The 17607-nt window shown below is 45.9% G+C and overlaps 1 protein-coding gene across 1 annotated transcript in view; it reads left to right on the forward strand.

Annotated features, from left to right (window-relative positions):
* Positions 1–17607, forward strand: part of NTNG2 (netrin G2) — a 71456-nt gene that overhangs the window by 35755 nt on the left and 18094 nt on the right. The window contains exons 3-4 of the mRNA XM_066610699.1: positions 11016–11188; positions 14345–14365. Coding sequence (XP_066466796.1) covers positions 11016–11188; positions 14345–14365 — 194 coding nt within the window. The remainder of the gene's footprint in view (positions 1–11015; positions 11189–14344; positions 14366–17607) is intronic.

Below are 17607 nucleotides of genomic sequence, written 5' to 3' on the forward strand. Positions count from 1 at the left end.
CATGTGTGTCATTGTCGTCCCCAGGCATCTATTTTTCTAGACTGAAGAGCCCCAAATGTGGTAGCCTTTCCTCATTAGGGAGATGCCCCAGCCCACACATCATTTTGGTCGCTGTCTTCTGCAGCTTTTCTAGTTCCAGTCCTGTGAATACTTTCCTGGGGGTAAGCACCATACAGCATAATTACCAGTCAGGAAGTTCTCTATGAAATTAAGTTGCATCCAGGTAAACTTTGCAGCCTGACCTGCATAAGGTCAAGCTGCAAAGACAGTCTTGGAGGAGACATCTTACAGACCTTGTGGTAAACAGTAGAAGATGTGGAGAAAGCTCTGGAAGTCTCTCCGTTCGCCAACATTTTGTCAATACCTGGAGACTGATGGCCAAAGTTCTGTTACCTGCCACTGCTGGGTTTGTTCCGTAGAGATCCTTTTGCCATTTTGTTGCCAAATTGTGACTGGCCCTTGAGTCGTAATACAATTTCATCAATAGCTGGAGGCAGTGATGTATGTCCAAGCACTTAATGTAAAGAGACTCTTACAAGTGCCCAATTTGAATCTGGCCAATGAACACAATTACAGGCCTTCCTGCATTTCGGGATAAAAGCCCCAGAGTTCTTCCCCGCACTGCAAACGTGCTAATGTTTATGCTGATGTATCATACTGGCCCAGTAACTCCCTGTCCTTAACCTTTCCCGTGTTCCACAATCCATTACTTGGGAAGCATGTTGGTAAATGTCTTTTTGAAAGACTTCTTCCATGTAAATAATGCTAATTGGTGGGTGATAATTTATTTAAAATGAAGTGGTGCAAGCCCAGGGAAAAATGCATATCTGTCATGATGATCACCAGCTTCTCTCTATCTGGGATCGAGAGTGAGGCATCTTGCCAGCACATCATTAAGGATGATCCATTCTGACAATTCTATTCCATTTGTGCCGAATCTGTTATGGAATCTGTGTTCCTGAATTTCTTTCTTTCTTTCTTTCTTTCTTTCTTTCTTTCTTTCTTTCTTTCTTTCTTTCTTTCTTTCTTTCTTTCTTTCTTTCTTTCTTTCTTTCTTTCTTTCTTTCTTTCTTTCTTTCTTTCTTTCTTTCTTTCTTTCTTTCTTTCTTTCTTTCTTTCTTTCTTTCTTTCTTTCTTTCTTTCTTTCTTTCTTTCTTTCTTTCTTTCTTTCTTTCTTTCTTTCTTTCTTTCTTTCTTTCTTTCTAAATAACAAAAGCAATGTTTTAGCTGCCAAGGCCAGTTTGAAAAATATCCTGGGTAGCCCTAGTGTGACTTCTTATCCCTCTTTATTAAACTCCTTCCAAGGCCATTTGCTAGCGCTCCATGGTTATCCATACATGCTATGTGGCCATTCTGCTGCTTTTTGCAAAAATAAAGAATATTGAAACCTAAATTCAGGAGAATTTAAAATTTAAAAGCATTCAAAAGAATTAAAAAACCTGGTGGGCCTGAAATGATCAGGCCTGGCTCATTCATAAGGCCAACTGAGGAAATTGCCATAGGTGACAGAATGGCATGGATTCCTGCCTACCTCCACTGTTGTCCTCCCAGTCCCTTGATTTGAAAAGAAAAGGATATGGAGCAGAAGGGTATCTGTGGAGGAGATCCCTCCATGCGCCCTCTTTTGCCCTGTTCCTCTTGTCATTTTCAAATTGAGGTGGGGGAAAGAGGAACAGAAGAGGTGACCAGAAGAGGTGACCAGGTAGCACTTGGTATTGGTGCAGGAATTTATTATTATTATTATTATTATTATTATTATTATTATTATTATTATTATTATTATTATTATTATAATTTATACCCCGCCTTTTTGCCCAACGGGCACACAAGGCGGCTTACAAACACCTTAAAAATACAACATTAAAAAACAATTTACAATAATTAAAAAAATCTAAAAACAAACAAACAAACAAACCCCGTGGATTTTCATATAAAAAACAAGAATGCCAGCCAGCCTGTCAACAATTAAAAGCTTTTTGAAATAAAAAGGTCTTCAGTCCACGCCGAAATGTTAGTAACGAGGGAGAAGTTCTCAGTTCTAAGGGGAGGGTATTCCACAGTTCGGGGGCCACCACCGAGAAGGCCCTCTTCCTGGCCGCCACCCCTCTCACATCTCTTAGTGGCGGCACAGTCTAAAGGGCCCCCCCCAGATGATCTAAGAGCACAGGCAGGATTGTAGGGAAGGAGGCGGTCCCTCAAATACCCCGGACCCGAGCCGTAAAGGGCTTTAAAAGTCCTTAAAATAAATGTATTTATTTTACGTAATGTGACATAATGTATTGTATGTAATGTAAACGTAAAATAAATGTATTTAAAATAAATGTATTTATTGAGATAGTACATTAGAAGTGCTTTGAGGTCTTGACATTTCCTGTTTAAATACTTAAAATCTTCCTTCTGCTCTCAAATAGGATTCCTAATTTGCAAAATGGAAATAATCACCTACTTCATAATGGGTGTTCTTGGGAGAAATGTAAAAAGGATCACAAAGAAACATTATGCATTGAAAGTTCTTTACAAATGGTATGAATAAGAAGCCGGCCTGAGATGGTTTTCTTTGACGTGACTGAGTCAGAGAAGCTCCCTGTCTTCCTTTTTTAGAGGTTTTCAAAGACAAAGCTGTAACTCAGAGAACCCACATGCAATGTCCGCTGATATTTCTCCCCCCTCCCAAAAAAAACTAAGCAAAAAAAAAAATCTTGGCAGACACACTGGTGAGGTTACTTTCAAGCGTTGCCAGTTTTGTCAAAACTTTTGCAGAGAATCACATTGAGGTGGAATTAATCCTGAAAGAGAGAACTGCCAAAGTGCTGCATTTAAACCACGGGTTGAGTCTGACAGCGAGGGGCACAGGATTGAGCGATGGTGGTAGTGGGAATCTTTATTTATGTTTTCCCAAGATCAGATTAAAAAACAGACTTCCTCCAGGGATTGGGAGGAAAGGATTCTCTTCAAATGCACCCGTCCCACGGGACTCATTAAATACCCATCAATTGCAGTGAGAGCAAACAGTTCCATGGCACGGCCATCAATCGTGCCTCTTGGAATGAAGCCACTATCAGCTTTCCAACTTGTGCAATGCGTTTTTCTAATGGCAAGCAGAGTGGGAGAAGAGATTTCAAGTAGGAACAACAGTTCCGTGATGCACTGTGGAAGTGGTTCGCTTGACTCCAGGTAGCAATGTTGGGGCATTCAGGGCTCCTTATAGCAGGAATTTGGTGCTAAAAACTGCAGTGTAGTTCCTTCCTTTTCACTTTGAGTATAAGGCTCTTTATGAGCATTTATTTTTAAATATATTTTTTATTTAAATTTATTTTCTGGAGCAGCTAGACCACAATGGAAAGTTTTACCCTTTAAGCAATACAGGTGTTACACCTCTGTTGTTGGTTCGGTGCACTTAATAAGGTTTCCAGACAGCATCCCCATTGCTGGCATGACTGGTTTGTGTGTGCGCGATAGTTGCGCAATTGTTGAATCAAGTTGGTCAAATCAAGACAACAAGAGCAGGTCCAAACGGTTCTTTGGGGGCACCTGAGGTGGTTCCAGCAGCATCAACACGAGTGTCGCCATCTTTCCAAAATGGACTTTGTGCTTATTATTACCGCTAAGTGTCTGAGACCTTAAGCAACTGCTGAATTCTCTGTTTGGTAGTTTGTTGCAGAAATAGGGTTTAGCACAAAGTAGCAAGTTGCAGTGTGGATGCACATGTGTGTGTGACAAGCTATGCCAGAGATACATAGCTCAGGCTGCAGGGGGAACAGAGTTTGGATCCAAAGAGTTGCTTGGGCATGCCCAGCTGCATTTTTGACATCTTCCTTTTGAGTGACAGATCCTCATGTCATATCACAGAACTGCTTTTCAGACTTTGGGAAAACTTTGAAGCACAGTTTGATACGGCAGGAAGATCTTCCATTTGGAAAAGAGAGGTCAAAAATTCTGCCAGGTGTGCCCCAGCACTCTTTGGCTCCAAGCCCAGGGGTGGCAGTAGATGGCACACTGCTGAGTGTGGGGGTGGGTGGGAAGCACTTTGCACATCTCCTCAGGCACCAGGATATTTTCAGCTAGCCATGGAGACTCTTCCTCATGTATTTAGGCTGTATGATCCCACTTGTGGCCCTCAAAATAATAAGCCACACGTAGACATTTCCAAATAATTCTTGGCACAGAGGATATTACTGAGAAGCTGGCAGCAGATTTATCATTTTTAAGAGGCCCAAAAGAGATCTTGCTCTTCCTTCAGGCTACGCAGCTTTTCTTACAACATAGAATTCATTGAGATGTTAGTGAGGGGAAAAACTACTTTTAGAGAAATGGGTACTCAAATAGAAACCAGCTGTTCTGGCTCCTAATCATTTCTTTATATGAACTGGTTCACCTGCACGGGTCTATGAGAACATTGAAGCAGGCTCAAGAAATTGTTTGAAGGTGTTTGCCGTAGTTCTGTCTCTGAAGTGAAACATGTTTGGACCTGGCTGGGCTGGGGATGGTAGCCAGGGCAGAGTCTCATTACAGACTCTGACAGAGAAGTGGTGAGTTCACTAAATAGAGGGCTGATATCTGCCTCATGGAGATCCCATGACTGCCATTCCACTATGTAATTGGGAGTAATAGCCCAGACGAAACTACCCTCCAGAGGCCCCAGACAAAACTGGGCCCTCCAGAGGCTCAGAAAGCTTTCTGAGCATCCCATGATGCTTCGCCACCCACATGGCCCCCTGTCTCTAATGCCAGGGACGCCACTGGGCAGCAAGTGCTAGATCTGGGAGCAGACAGAAGCCAGTGACATAATATAAGGAAGGCCATGACATGGTCTGTAGCATCAGAGATGCTGGGTGGACGTGAGCCAGTTGAGATGAGCCAGTAGGGGACTCGGTGCAGTAGTCAAGGCAAGAGAAAACCAGAAGTGAATTAGTCTTTGCTGAGGGTCAGAAAGGAAGGGCTGGATTCTTGCAGTATTGTGAAGGGAGGTGATTTACCCACAAGAGCAATGGAGGAGGGGGTGGTGGTGGACAAAAGTAAGGCCCAGAGTTTGTGCCTGGTCTACAGAGAGGGCGGATGGTGACATTCTCGTCATTGCTCCGCATCTAAAAACGGTGACTCAGCTCCCCATCCCTCTGAACACAGGCTTGGCACCCGCCTGCCCCTCTTGCTGTCGCCCAGCCTCTGAAATGCTGACTTGTAGAAACAGGTGTTGTATTGCCCTTGTCCCTGCAAACCTTCCTTGGCGCCCTGCTGCAGCTCTCCTCACGCATCCAACTTGGAACTTTCCGTGTCCAACTGGCAGCTTTCAGCCCTTGCTGTGTCATTGCTAGAGCAAGCGGGCTTGCATTAAAAATACATAAACAAGCAATTCACTTTCGGCCTTTGCTACCTACAGCGGTGCAGTTTTATCCTTAACAGTATTAGGATAAGACATGGGAGACTTCTGTCTTGTGATTATACCATTCCATGGTCCAGCCAGTAGAGTTGAAGGGGGAGTTTCTATCCCATCACCTTGACAGTCCTCTTGCTATTTCCCTGCAGTGGTCACGTGCTCCTAAGAGTTGCCCGTCTGGCCCTCACGTCGAAACTCTGCAGCCGTCTCTCTACATCAGTTGCTTCTACACCAGAACTTGCACTAGAAACCTCATGATCTGAAGGCCGAATGAGACCTCAGAGATGCATCTGGGGCATTCTGTTTTCTTCTGCTAAAATTAGTTGCAGAAACCTGCCTTTTATCTTTGGTTTTTACTGAGGCCTTGGCACAGGTGCAGCAGGGCTGGCACTGAAGTACCTGCTTGGAGTGGCAAGTAGCGGGAGGGGGGGAACAATGAACTGATGAGGGTGCCCTGTCCTTTGCACCTGCATGCCTGCGTTTTGAACCAGGGTCAAAGTGTAGGGGGAAAGGATAACTCAGATCCCCCATGCCATGACCCCAATTCATATCCATGCCTGCTGTTCCCCCCCCCCCCCAAAGTGTAGCTCTCAGAGCTGTTTTCACATGTATCTGCCACGTCTAGTTAGACTGGGATTGAGCCTTGCAGGCTTCCTGAGACTGTGTGTGCCCAGACCTAACTCTGCGAAGAAGTGTAAAATATCAGTTATGATGTTTGACTGACTGTGTGACTCTGGATTGGTCAGGCTGGTCAATCACCAGGAGCCTGATGTTCTTCCCTTTCTCTGAACAATGGAACAGGACCTTCTGCCGACTATGTTTCGGGCTTCCATCTCTCCCAGTTCAAGCCATGGAACCTCCAGCTGGCCTTTATTACCCTTCTCATGTTCTCCACTCTGCAAACCTCCGCTGCTCTTGGGCTTCCTGCAATTTAGCCATTTTCTCATCTCTGCATTCTGCTGTGATCTCTGCCTTTTCTCCCCCTCCTCCTTCACTGTATTAGGTTACCTTCTGCTGCTACTCCGAAAAAGCCCACCACCGCAGCAAGATCAGTGTTGAGAGTTGTTTTTTTCAGGGTTAGTCAAACTTTTTAAAAAAAACTTAGCATTTATATAGCACATTTCAAGTGCTCTGCATAAGTCATTTCAATTGTCTGTACTATAGTATTTAAGATACTGATGAGTGATCACCATCCTTATTTTATAGAAGTGGGGCTAAGGCGGAGACAATAGCAGCTTGCCAAGGGATCTCAAGGGATAGTAGGGCTGTCCCAAGACCTCCTGAGGCAGTGTGCTAAATGTCCTTGAGTGGTGCCTTGCTGTACCAAACATCTCCCCACTTACACACCAGTCACTCCCTCTGCTGCTGTTTCTCCCTGAATTTGACAGGGGAAAGGAAGTATAAAGCAGAAGACAATGAGCTAGAGTGTCAGAACTCTCCTATCCTCCACAATTCCTGTTTCTCTCCATTTGTTTCTTCCTTTTCAGATCCAGAGAAGAAGAATACAGACATGGTAGCTTGTGTTCTGACAAGGGACGTGGGATAGTACCTAGGCCCTGGGGGGGGGGGGATCATGGGTCAGCACTGTGTAGTACCAGCAATTTTTTGTAAAGCAGAGCAGTAGTAGTAGCTTCTCTGTGGAAAAGAGATTTGTCTTAGATTAGTTAATTAGATTCCCCTGGGGGCTGGGGATAAGAATAGGCCTTCAGTTTGGCTGTACTTGTCGTAAGAGGCGACTAAACAGCCACCGGGTAGATGGGACTCAGCCTGGGAAGGCAGCTCATCTGAGAGAAGGAAAACTCTGATCCCAAACCTCCACTGCCTTGTGGCTACATCCAGTTATGGAAAAGGCTTCAGGAGTCAACCTCAAGGCAAAATCTGGAGCCGGAGTCCCTGAGGCAGTTCATGGCTGAACACAGTCACGTTCTGGCAACTCCTGCGACGCCGCTGGAACCAACCGTATTGGCCTCTGCCTTTCCATTGGACCATTTCAGCGATGTGGAGAGGGGGGATTTGCTGCATGGGAAACAGTCTATCCTCCATACCTACTTTACCCAGGCTTCACGCACTGGAGAGGACACTCTGTTCCAGAACCACCATTCAGAGCGTGACACCATAGTCTTCCGAGACTGAAGGATGCCAATAGTTAATGACCAAGTGACCCAGTGCTTCCAACCCCACTTGAATCCTTAACTTCTCCCATCCAGAGACAGCTGGGCATCACAGAAAAGATAAACAGGGAACAGGACAGAACCACATTTGCATTTTTCTTCCAGCTTAGTTGGATGGGAAGCTGCTTTTCCTGCTTCTAAATGAGCATGCATGTCCTTGGGCTGAGAGGCTATCCAGACAGGAATTAAAGTCATCCCAAAGACCGGGGAGGGAACAACAGCAAATGAGTGGTTTTGGTTGGGACAGAAAAGGATGCAAGGGGGAGGGGGAGACCTTTACTCAAGGGAGCATCAGCAGCAATGCAACAAGGGATCATCAGCCTAGGCTGTTTGGAGCTGTTCCGACGTCCATTATTAAATAATGCATCCTGATTGATTGGTCTGAAAAGTGCTGTGTTGCAGGGTCAGGTTGCAAAGTTTATCGTTTCCTGATAAGATGGATGATTCTCAAAGGTTGAATCCAGAAAGCACTTCTCTGGCCACATTGATCTTTTGGATGAGGAACTTGCACATGGGGCCCAGAAGGGAGAGGTGGTTGACCTGGGATTTCAGCGGGTAGGGCAAAAGGGTACCTGGTGTGCTTCACAGAAGCTGCAGATGATAGCTGTATATATTTCACTTGATGTGCTAGCCTAAGAGCCAAACCTATCCCACTTTCCAGCACTGATACAGCCGTGCGCTGCATCCTGCAGTGGGGGGGGAGTCATGAGTCCTTCTTAAGGTAAGGGAATGTCTGTTCCTTTCCCTTGAGTCTCCACTGGTGCTGGAAAGTTGGATAGGATTGGGCCCCAGATGTTGTCCCTTACTAGGCCTTAGTTTCTTTAACAAGTAAGCTTTACAGAACATTAGCTGCAACTCGGTAAATACACGGATGGCTACAGAGCAGTACAAAGAATTAAATCTGTTGTTTTAGATCTGTTGCTTTAAGAAAGCATTCTGAGTATTTTCTCTTTTAATACACACTGTGTTCAGGAACGTGATCCTCATTCAAAGCTAATTTTGAAATATATCTACCCTGATTTGATTTGATTTGCTTTGTTTCAGCCTGGGATGAAGGGGGAACTGGAAAGGGAGCCACAACTGAGTTGGAGAGCATATTCTTTGCCTGCGGAAGTCCCAGGTTCAATCTCACTCTCTGCGACAAATGCAGAAAGCTGCCTTCTCCTGAGGTCCAACTAGCTCAATACTGTCAACACTGACTGTCAGCAGTGGCTCTCCAGAGTCTGACAAGTGTCTTTTCCAGTTCTAGAGATACTGCCAGGGATTAAACCTGGGATATTACACATGTAGAACATGTGCTCAACCTCAGAGCAATAGCTCTTCCATCTTATGTCTAGATAGAACAGTCGTTTGACTCGGTATAAGACTAGTTCCAATGGTCCTATGGCTTTGGGGCCCAATACATGCTGTTTGCTTCAGCGCACAAGGTTTTGCTCCCTCGACACCACTGCCCTGTCTTGGATCCCGCATTGTGGTGATGAGGCTTTGACTTGCCACGACCTGCTACTTTGCTTTCTCTGTTTAAAAAAAGAAATTGCGGCAAGGAGAGGAAGCCAATGTTCCAGGGGCGTTCAATAATTCAGAGAGTCAGGCTCCGTGGCACCTGAGCGCTGGTCATTGCCTATTCAGAAGGGGTGAGGACGGTCGTGCAGAAACTCCTCTCCAGAGGGGCAGATGGAGAAACCGATCAAAGCTCAGGCAGAGGGCAACCTTGATTTGTGTAAACTGCCAGAGAGAGACAGTTCTCATTCGCCTCCCCCCTCCAAGACTGTCAGCTGTTACAGTACACTCCCCAAGTATTAAAGTGTGATGGTTTTTAAGCTCTCATCTGCTCTCATCTGCTTTTCAGTCTCTGACTTTCAAAAAAACAGCCTTGGCTAGGTTTTGGCAGCCCTTTGCTCCAGAGATCCAGTCTACCCGGTGTGCCCCATTAGAGAACATGCCTGCTCTTCCTTGTATTTTGGAATGGAGCTAAGTGTCAAGCAGTGTGTGAGAGGCAGGAGAGAGGGCTGCTTGCCCAGCTTTTTCCTGGCCTGCAAGTACATCTACTTGGTTGGAAATTAGAGCAAAGGATCTCCATGCATCCTATTTCTCACTTGAGTGGTGGCAAAGAAGGTGAAAAACGTGTGCTCACAGCCCTTGAAACTGGAGACCTTCTGCTTATGCTCCCCAAAAGCTGTTCCTGAAGCCACAGGCCTTAGATTCCACTTCCAATCCAGACTTTTTGCTCTGTGGCTCTGTTTTTGGGTTGTTACTTCCATCTTCTTGAGTATTTCCAACCAAATTATTTCCCGCTTTGTCCTCTCACCAGTTACTGTATTAATCTCATACATTATTCGTAAATAATATGTTTACTTACTAGTGATGTGAGCCAAGGTCAGCCTGGGACCTTCTAGAGCCGGGGTGTCAAACATAAGGCCCATGGGCCAAATAGAACCCCCAGAAGCAATTTATCTGGCCCGTGTTATAACTGGGCTGTCCCAGCTTGATAATTGGGCTCACTCATATCTTGAAAATATGAACAAGATTTACACATTTTCTCTTTTGTCATTTTCAGCTGATGAGTTCCTGTGTGAGAACAAAATGCTTATTTCTGGCCATATTTCTGGCCACCGTCTTCTGAATGAAGTCAGTTTTTGCTTAATGATGTAGCTTCCGGCCCTCATCTGGTCCTCCATATGAAATGAAAGGAGTTTGATATCCCTGCTCTAAGGCCTCTAAAAAGTTTGGGAACTTCCTCTGGGACGTCCTCTGGCACTATATGGGGTGCCACAGGCTTCCCCACCAACGTTTTCAGCACGTTTGTGACACCTAGCGCTGGTGGTACGAGTGTGCTGTTGGTGCTAGAGCCCATAGAATTGGGCTCTTCATGTGTGCTACCTGCATATAGTCCTTCCAACAACCCTGTAAGGTAAGTATTATAATTCTTGTATTGCTGATGAAGATGCTGAGAAGAAGTGACTTGTCTACATCCCGCTATTAAAATACATGGCACAAGTGATATTTGAACTGGTGAAGTCCTGATTTGGAGCTGCAATCCTATACTCATTTACCTAGTAAATTGAGATTTACTTTTGAGTAAACATGCAAAGGATCACACTGTTAGCTGCTACTCTACACCAGCTGTCAGAGAGACGGATCTCTTTGATAACTTGCATCGCCATCATACGGCATGCCTGCTCTGCAGAACTGGTCATTCTGGGAAGGCTGAGGAAAACATTGCCTTCGGGCAAGCCTTTGGCCATTGTTTCTCAGGAGCTGTGGCCACGTGTATACATCTCCTGCTTTTTCCTGTGATCTGAGCCTTGTTGTGCTTTAATGAATTTCTAATGCTTGTCTGTTGGAACATTTCTAGAATGCTGTAAAGCAGCGTTGAGGACTGCAGATGTGAAGAGGGTAGGGTCGGACGTTTTGAAAATGAATACATTAAAACAATCTCAGCCAGTCTCTCCCTTGTGTTCCTCCTGCAGGTGTAAGTGCAACCTTCACGCCAATCTGTGCACCTTCAAAGAGGGCAGCCTTCAGTGTGAGTGCGAACACAACACCACAGGGCAGGACTGCGGCAGGTGTAAGAAGAACTTCCGCAGCAAATCGTGGCGAGCGGGTTCCTACTTGCCCCTTCCCAATGGCTCTCCTAATGTGTGTAAGTCACAATCCAGGACTGCTCTATTGTTATTATTAACAATAATACAACTTTATGTAGCATCCTTTGTGTACATGATGCTTTTTACACAACGTACGGAAACAAACAGTTCCCTGCCTCTGGAAGACAAACAATCTGAAAAAAGATGCAATGGGGGTTAAAACCCATTTTTGCTCAGCCCACAGGTGTACACATTTGGCCCCTGTTGCGCATATGCAACGCTGAGCAGAAATGGCTTAACAGAGGAAGAGGAGGGAAGTGAAAGAATGTGCCACTATTTATTATCTGAACTTGGATTTAGTTACAGTAAAGTATGGGGACTATACTTTGTGTTAGACTAAAGACTGAAGAAGCATAAGAACACAAGAAGAGTCCTTCTGGAGCAGGCCCAAGGCCCAACTCGTTTAGTTTCCTGTATCTCACAGTGGCCCACCAGATGCCTCAGGGAGCACTCAACAATATACCTGCATCGCATTACCACTCCCTTGCACTAGAGATAGGCTACCTCTAAAACCCAGAGGTTGCATACAGTCATCATGGCTTGTAATCTGTGATGGACTTTTCCTCTATAAATCTTTCCAATCCCCCAGGAAAGTGGGGTTTGAGAAGGATTTTCGAGGAAATGTGGGAGATGGCATTGTTCCAGGCATGAGAGAGAAAGGGCAGGGATGTTTTAGAGAGGAGGGCGCACTGGGAGAGCTGATCATGGCAGAGATGGAGGAACAGAGTCATTTACAGGGATAAATAGGCTAGGGTCCCCTATCAGTTCCACCCTTTGCCTCCCTGGGCTTTACCTATGGTTCCTTGGGCTCTCGAAAGTCATTTCCATATAGCAGATTGGGGTTTGAGTTGGGCTCCAGCTCTTTACAAGCTGAAGACAACTGAGTTAAATAATTGACAACTTCCCACCCTGTACTGGAGCCCTGTTTCTGCCTAGTAGTCAGGCCCACCCTTGCTGATTTTAGCATGGTCATCATTTTTTACCCCTGGGTAATGCACAAGAAGTGTCTGTGTCCAGCAACGCAGCCACTGCCTTCTCTGATCATGTGACGCTGCCTTGATGCGGACCGTGCTGATCAGAGAAGTAACATAAAAGCTCTAAGCGGTCCTCTCCAAGGAACAGAGCTTTGGTAGCAGAAGATACTAGAAACAGGTCCTTGTCTCCAACGCTTCCCTTGATTTGCACCTGTAGGGCAGCTTAAATGTCACAGGACAGCAGTTGGCAACAGCAGCCTCCGCGTTTATGAACTGTGACAGCCTTTCCTCACCACTCTTTCGGCCCCTGCTTTCCACTTTTGAAAGATTTATGTGCGTTAGGGTGATCAAAGCTGCAATCCGGGCTCGAAAGGCCATGACAGAAATGTGTTGTGTTTGCCAGGAATGGGAGATGTGGGCTCTTTGAAACGGAACAAGCTTGTCAGCTATTGCCAACTGCACGCGCCCCTTCAAAGAAGCCTTTTGGTGCTAACAGTCACAGCAACATGCTGTTTACTGGCTCCCCCTTGTTCGCCAAAGTACAACGAAGAGTCTTGTTAGTGGCATGTCGAAAGAGTCGCAGATATATTTTGGTGTAAGCTCTCATGGATTAGAGTCCACTTCATGAAACACATGAAGTGTTGCCCTCCCTCGGCAGGTGTGTATGCACACGCAATCCCACACCCGCATGTGGAAGGAGAATCTGAAAAAAGTTGTAAAAAGTGGGGTCAAAGGGCTCTGCGGTGGAAAAGGTGCCATCACTGACTATTATATCATCATGTGATAATTCACAACTACAGTTAAAGGCAGCTTTAGGGCACAATCATATCCAGCTTTCCAGCACCGATGCAGCCTCAATGCAGCCTCACAGTAAGGGAACAGACATTCCCTTCCCTTGAGAATGCCTCCATGCCCCTTCCCACTGCAGGATGCAGCTCACACTCTGATGCCATGGCTACGTCAGTGCTGGAAAGTTGGATAGGATTGGGCCCTTATCCAGCTTCCCAGCACCGAGCTAAGGGAACAAACATTCTCACCTTGGGGAGGCCTCCATGACTACCTCCCAACTGCAGGTTTCAGCACATGCCCCATTGGCATAGCTATGTCAGAGCTGGAAAGTTGGTTAGGATTTGGGCCTTAGTTAAATAACTATGCTGAGTTATTTAACTAAAGTACTGGGACAAGAAACCTTCATCTTTGTTCAAGCCAAATCAAATATTTATTACTATTAATATTTGCTCTGCTCCGCCGGATCCAGAACCCTGTGTCAGGCCTTCTGGCCCAACATGGGGCTGCTTTGTGCCGGCTAAATAGTCGGTGCAGACTTGAGTAGCTCCATTGCGGGCCTCCTCCCCTACCTGGGGGAAGGGGACGAATGTCCCCCCGAGAACCCTCTGGCAGCTGCCTGCCAAGCATTGGATATAGTGACAGCCATTTTGGTGCCACTGCTCCTCTGGGCAACTCAGGATTGGACTATTAATCCCTTTTCTTGGCTCTTGTTTTCCCTTGTCTTGGCTCTTGGTCACTGTTTTCCTACCACTTTGGTGGCTGCTTTTTTTCTTTCTTGTTTTCTTCGTTCATCAAGGGATTCCAGTCTGCCAGAGATCACAATGCTATGTAGCCAAGCAGGGTTAGCTGCGTGCTGACATGAAGGGCAAATGAAACCCATTGGAATAAGAAAATGCTTCTTGTACTGGTCACATGGGTGATTCTAGCCCATCAGGGAATTCTCTAAGAATGGAACAGTTTTTCAGTCCTTTTGCAAGGATTCCCCAAAGATTGCCAGGAAGGAGTGCTTCCGTTCTGACCAGGTATTTTGGCAAAACTGCCCTTCCACTCCAACTCGGTACTATTAAGAGTTATGCACTAATGTCATGCACTAAAAATATAACTTCTTAATAATGGGTTCAGCAAAGTTGACAGGAACAAATGACCCTGCTTGGACACAGGGCCTGGTAAGAACTGGCTAATAAGTTAGGTAATCAGTTAGCAGCTCTCTGAAGGTCACTACAAATGACTTGGCCGTGAACCCCACCTTTGGGCTTTGCCCTGTGCGGGTTGTGTTAACATTCCCCTGGCCAGTCTGTGTACTTCTGAACAAGGCTCTTGTTCATTAGCAGAATGCCCTCCTTTTGTATTTGCCAACCCTCTTTATTTTTCTTCTTTCTCCTTTCTTTCCAGGTACAGCTCCAAACTTCGGCAGTAAGTAAATATGTAACTTGAAGCGTTGATGCGGTTGGTGCATGGTCCCTGCGCACGTCCCTTGACAGCGGGAAGAGCGGCTGTTTCCTCTGTCCATTAGCATCTTACAAGCTATAAGTCTGTCCTCTAATTGTGCCTTGTTTTTCATCCTGTCAAAGAGCCTTCTTTGACTTCAGTAACCTCATTGTTTTCATTGCTCTGGCATGGTTCTTCCCCCCCCATGAGGTTTGTTAGAGCGCACCAGAGAAGGAAATGAAATGTTTCTCAGAAACCCCAATGAATGGCATGAACTTTTACCCCCCAGTATCACAGGCAGTGCATTAAGCTCTCTTTCCTTTTAAAGAGAAACTGCTTTAAATTTCTCCACCACCAGTGCTGTTGTGTTTAGACTGGAGCGTGCTGTGCTATGTTGAGAAAATACAAAGAATTTACTTTAGTGGGAACTTTCTCAAAGCTCTTGCTTACATATAAACTTCCTGGGTCAGGGGTGCTCAGTTGCGGGCATATTCTCAGCATACTTTAAAGGTGCCTTGAGTCAGAGTGGCATAGCTAACACCTGCTTCTGAGGGAGGACCAAATCTTGCTGAGTGCTTTCTCTCCCACGGAGCAAGAGCAGCCTGCAGAACTTGTGGCAAGCCAAGGACAACCCACCAGCCATGTTCGAAGGACTGCCAGGTGTTTGATTCACCTTCTCTATTTGCTGCCAGCCTGCTGAGACTGCAGGATGCCACACCTAACCTGCCAGGTGCTAGGTGACGCTCCTTTTCTTGCAGGTAGGAAGCAAAACCAGGAGGTTAATCGAGGTCTATAGTGGACTGTACTGTGTTTGTTTTGGTGGATCACCAATCCTGTGCTTTATTGTAGTACGTTTTTTTCTGTATTTGGCCAATACAACTTGTAGAAAACTTGTATTTTGTCAGCGCAACAAGCAGAAGAATCTGATCTGTGACCATCACCCGAGCCATCCATGTGATACTTGTGTACCAGAAGTCAGGCACACTGGTAAAATGTGTTTGGTTGCCATGTCTTGCAAATTTTCAGACAAAAGTCATGCCAGCACTACAGGCTTGTATTGGTTTTTCACTACTTGGATTGTCACAGCCCCTCCCTAAGAATCCTGGGATTTGCAGTTTGATGATGTGCCGACAATTTTCTGTTAGATGTTCCTCACCCCTTCCTCTCCAGCTGGAATTTCATGAACCTCAATTTAGCAAGTGTCCAAAACAACAGTCATTTTCTGCTCCACTATAAACTTGTCATGTACATTTTGTGCATGCACATTTCCGTTCAGTGCATCCAGATTTAATGGACTTACTAACGGACATCTCTCCCCCCCCAATTAGTCTGTTAAATTGAGGGATCGCTGTACTGTTAAAAACAGTTTAAAGTCTTCAGTGTTGTTATATCTGGAGATGTGGGAGGATACGTGTTAAGTTGGGGGGCACCCTTTATAAATGTGTCCTATATTTTCTCTCTTTCCAATTCCACTCCTGCCTTTATTTTTCTTTTGTTTCTTGTTAGCCAATGATCGACCAAAGCAAGTTACCACCACAAAAGCCAGTGCCACGACAACCCCTCAAACCACCACGAGTACCACCACCACTACTACTTTTGCTCCCACTACCACAACTACCACCACAACCACCACCACCTCCACCACCACCACAACTACCACTGCTGCTCCCACTACCACTGTTGTCACAACCACTAATGCTGCTACCACCCCACTTATTACAACTCAGCAGCCAGGTGGGTGCCAAGCTGTAGTCTGCAAGGCACAAGCTCCTCCCGGCATCCCCTTACTTACTCAGATAGATCTATTAGAGCTGATCCTGCTGACACAATCCTCCTCCCCCCCCTCCCTTCCCGCAACTGTTGCGTTTCCTGCTGTGGTTTACTTACATAGCCAGAATAATCTTATAGAAGGACGTTTCTAGTCTAGCTTCCCCGATCACCCGTCTTATAGGTGCGGATTGGGGACATGGATACAAAATCACATTGCACGGGCTCAGGTCCTTTCATTTGTCAGCAAATACCATGTTTGTTTTCAGAGTTAATTAATTCAGAGAAGGGCATTGGGACAGCACACATTAATAATGTACAGCTCCTTTCCTTTAGCGCGGGAGCTGCAGTAACTTTCTGGGAGAGTCTCCTTAAGGAGTCAGTGCCCTTAAAGATGTTAGTGATGTGTGAGCAGGGGGGAGGCAGTGGGAGAACTGACACCCCACCACTGGCTTTTGCACAGAAATGCTCTTCAAGATATTAGGAATATCTTAATAGCATTGAATATATTTTTTATCCTGTGGTCTAAAATGGTGGCTTTCAAGCTGTGTTCTTCCAAGGAACCCTGGAGTGCCTTTGAAACTTACTGGAGAAGAGCAGTGATGGCAGACGGGTGTCCCTGAAGACAGCTTTGCCCACCACCCTGATTGATCTTTTCTTATAATGTGCACCCAGATGGGGAAGGCTGGGGCCATGGTATGGCAGACTCATTCTCTGTTTGCAAAGGACTGGGATCATTTGCTTGCTGTGTCAACTCACCATTCACTCCAGAATTTACTCCAGAATCTTTTGTAATCTGCAGGGGTTCTGCACCTGATCACTTGAGAAAGGAGAACGTTTGGAAGCCACGGGAGTGGGGGGGGGGGGAGAAGAGGAGAAGAATACTTCTGTAGTTTTTCAGTGAACAGATAGTAGAGATGGTGCCATTCTGACAAACTTTTTGTGCAGAATTGCAGGTTCACTGGGGAATCCGTTGAGCCACAGCAGCAGCTGTACAGTCACAGCAGAAGACGGTGTAAGCAGCTACTCCCACAACGGCCACCAGTAACTGTTGCAAGAGTCCTTTGAGGCAGACTATCTCCATATGAGAGAAGCTGAGGCTGATCAGCTGACCAAAGGGAGTTCAGAACAAAGGGGAGAACTGAACCAAGGGCTTACCTATAAGCTTTACCCCTTACCTGGAGAAGCAACAGCTGCTGATCCTTCTCTTCCCACTCCTTGAATTTGAAAAGAAAGGAACAAAGCAGATGTGTGGAGGAGAGTAGCAAGCTAGATGACTCCAGTACTGTAGCCGACCACGCTTCTGTCCTTCACACCTCCTCTTTCAGTCCATTCCCCTTTCCCTTTTTCAAGTTCAGGAGAGCAGGAGGAGTTGACCTAATCAATGGGTCAGCTGTGGGGCCCCCACCTTAATCCAGGGCTCCGCCAGCTTGCCAGTCACCAACCTGAATATAGTCTAT

Source organism: Tiliqua scincoides, chromosome 16 (assembly GCF_035046505.1).
Source record: "Tiliqua scincoides isolate rTilSci1 chromosome 16, rTilSci1.hap2, whole genome shotgun sequence".
NCBI classification, from domain to species: Eukaryota; Metazoa; Chordata; class Lepidosauria; order Squamata; family Scincidae; genus Tiliqua; species Tiliqua scincoides.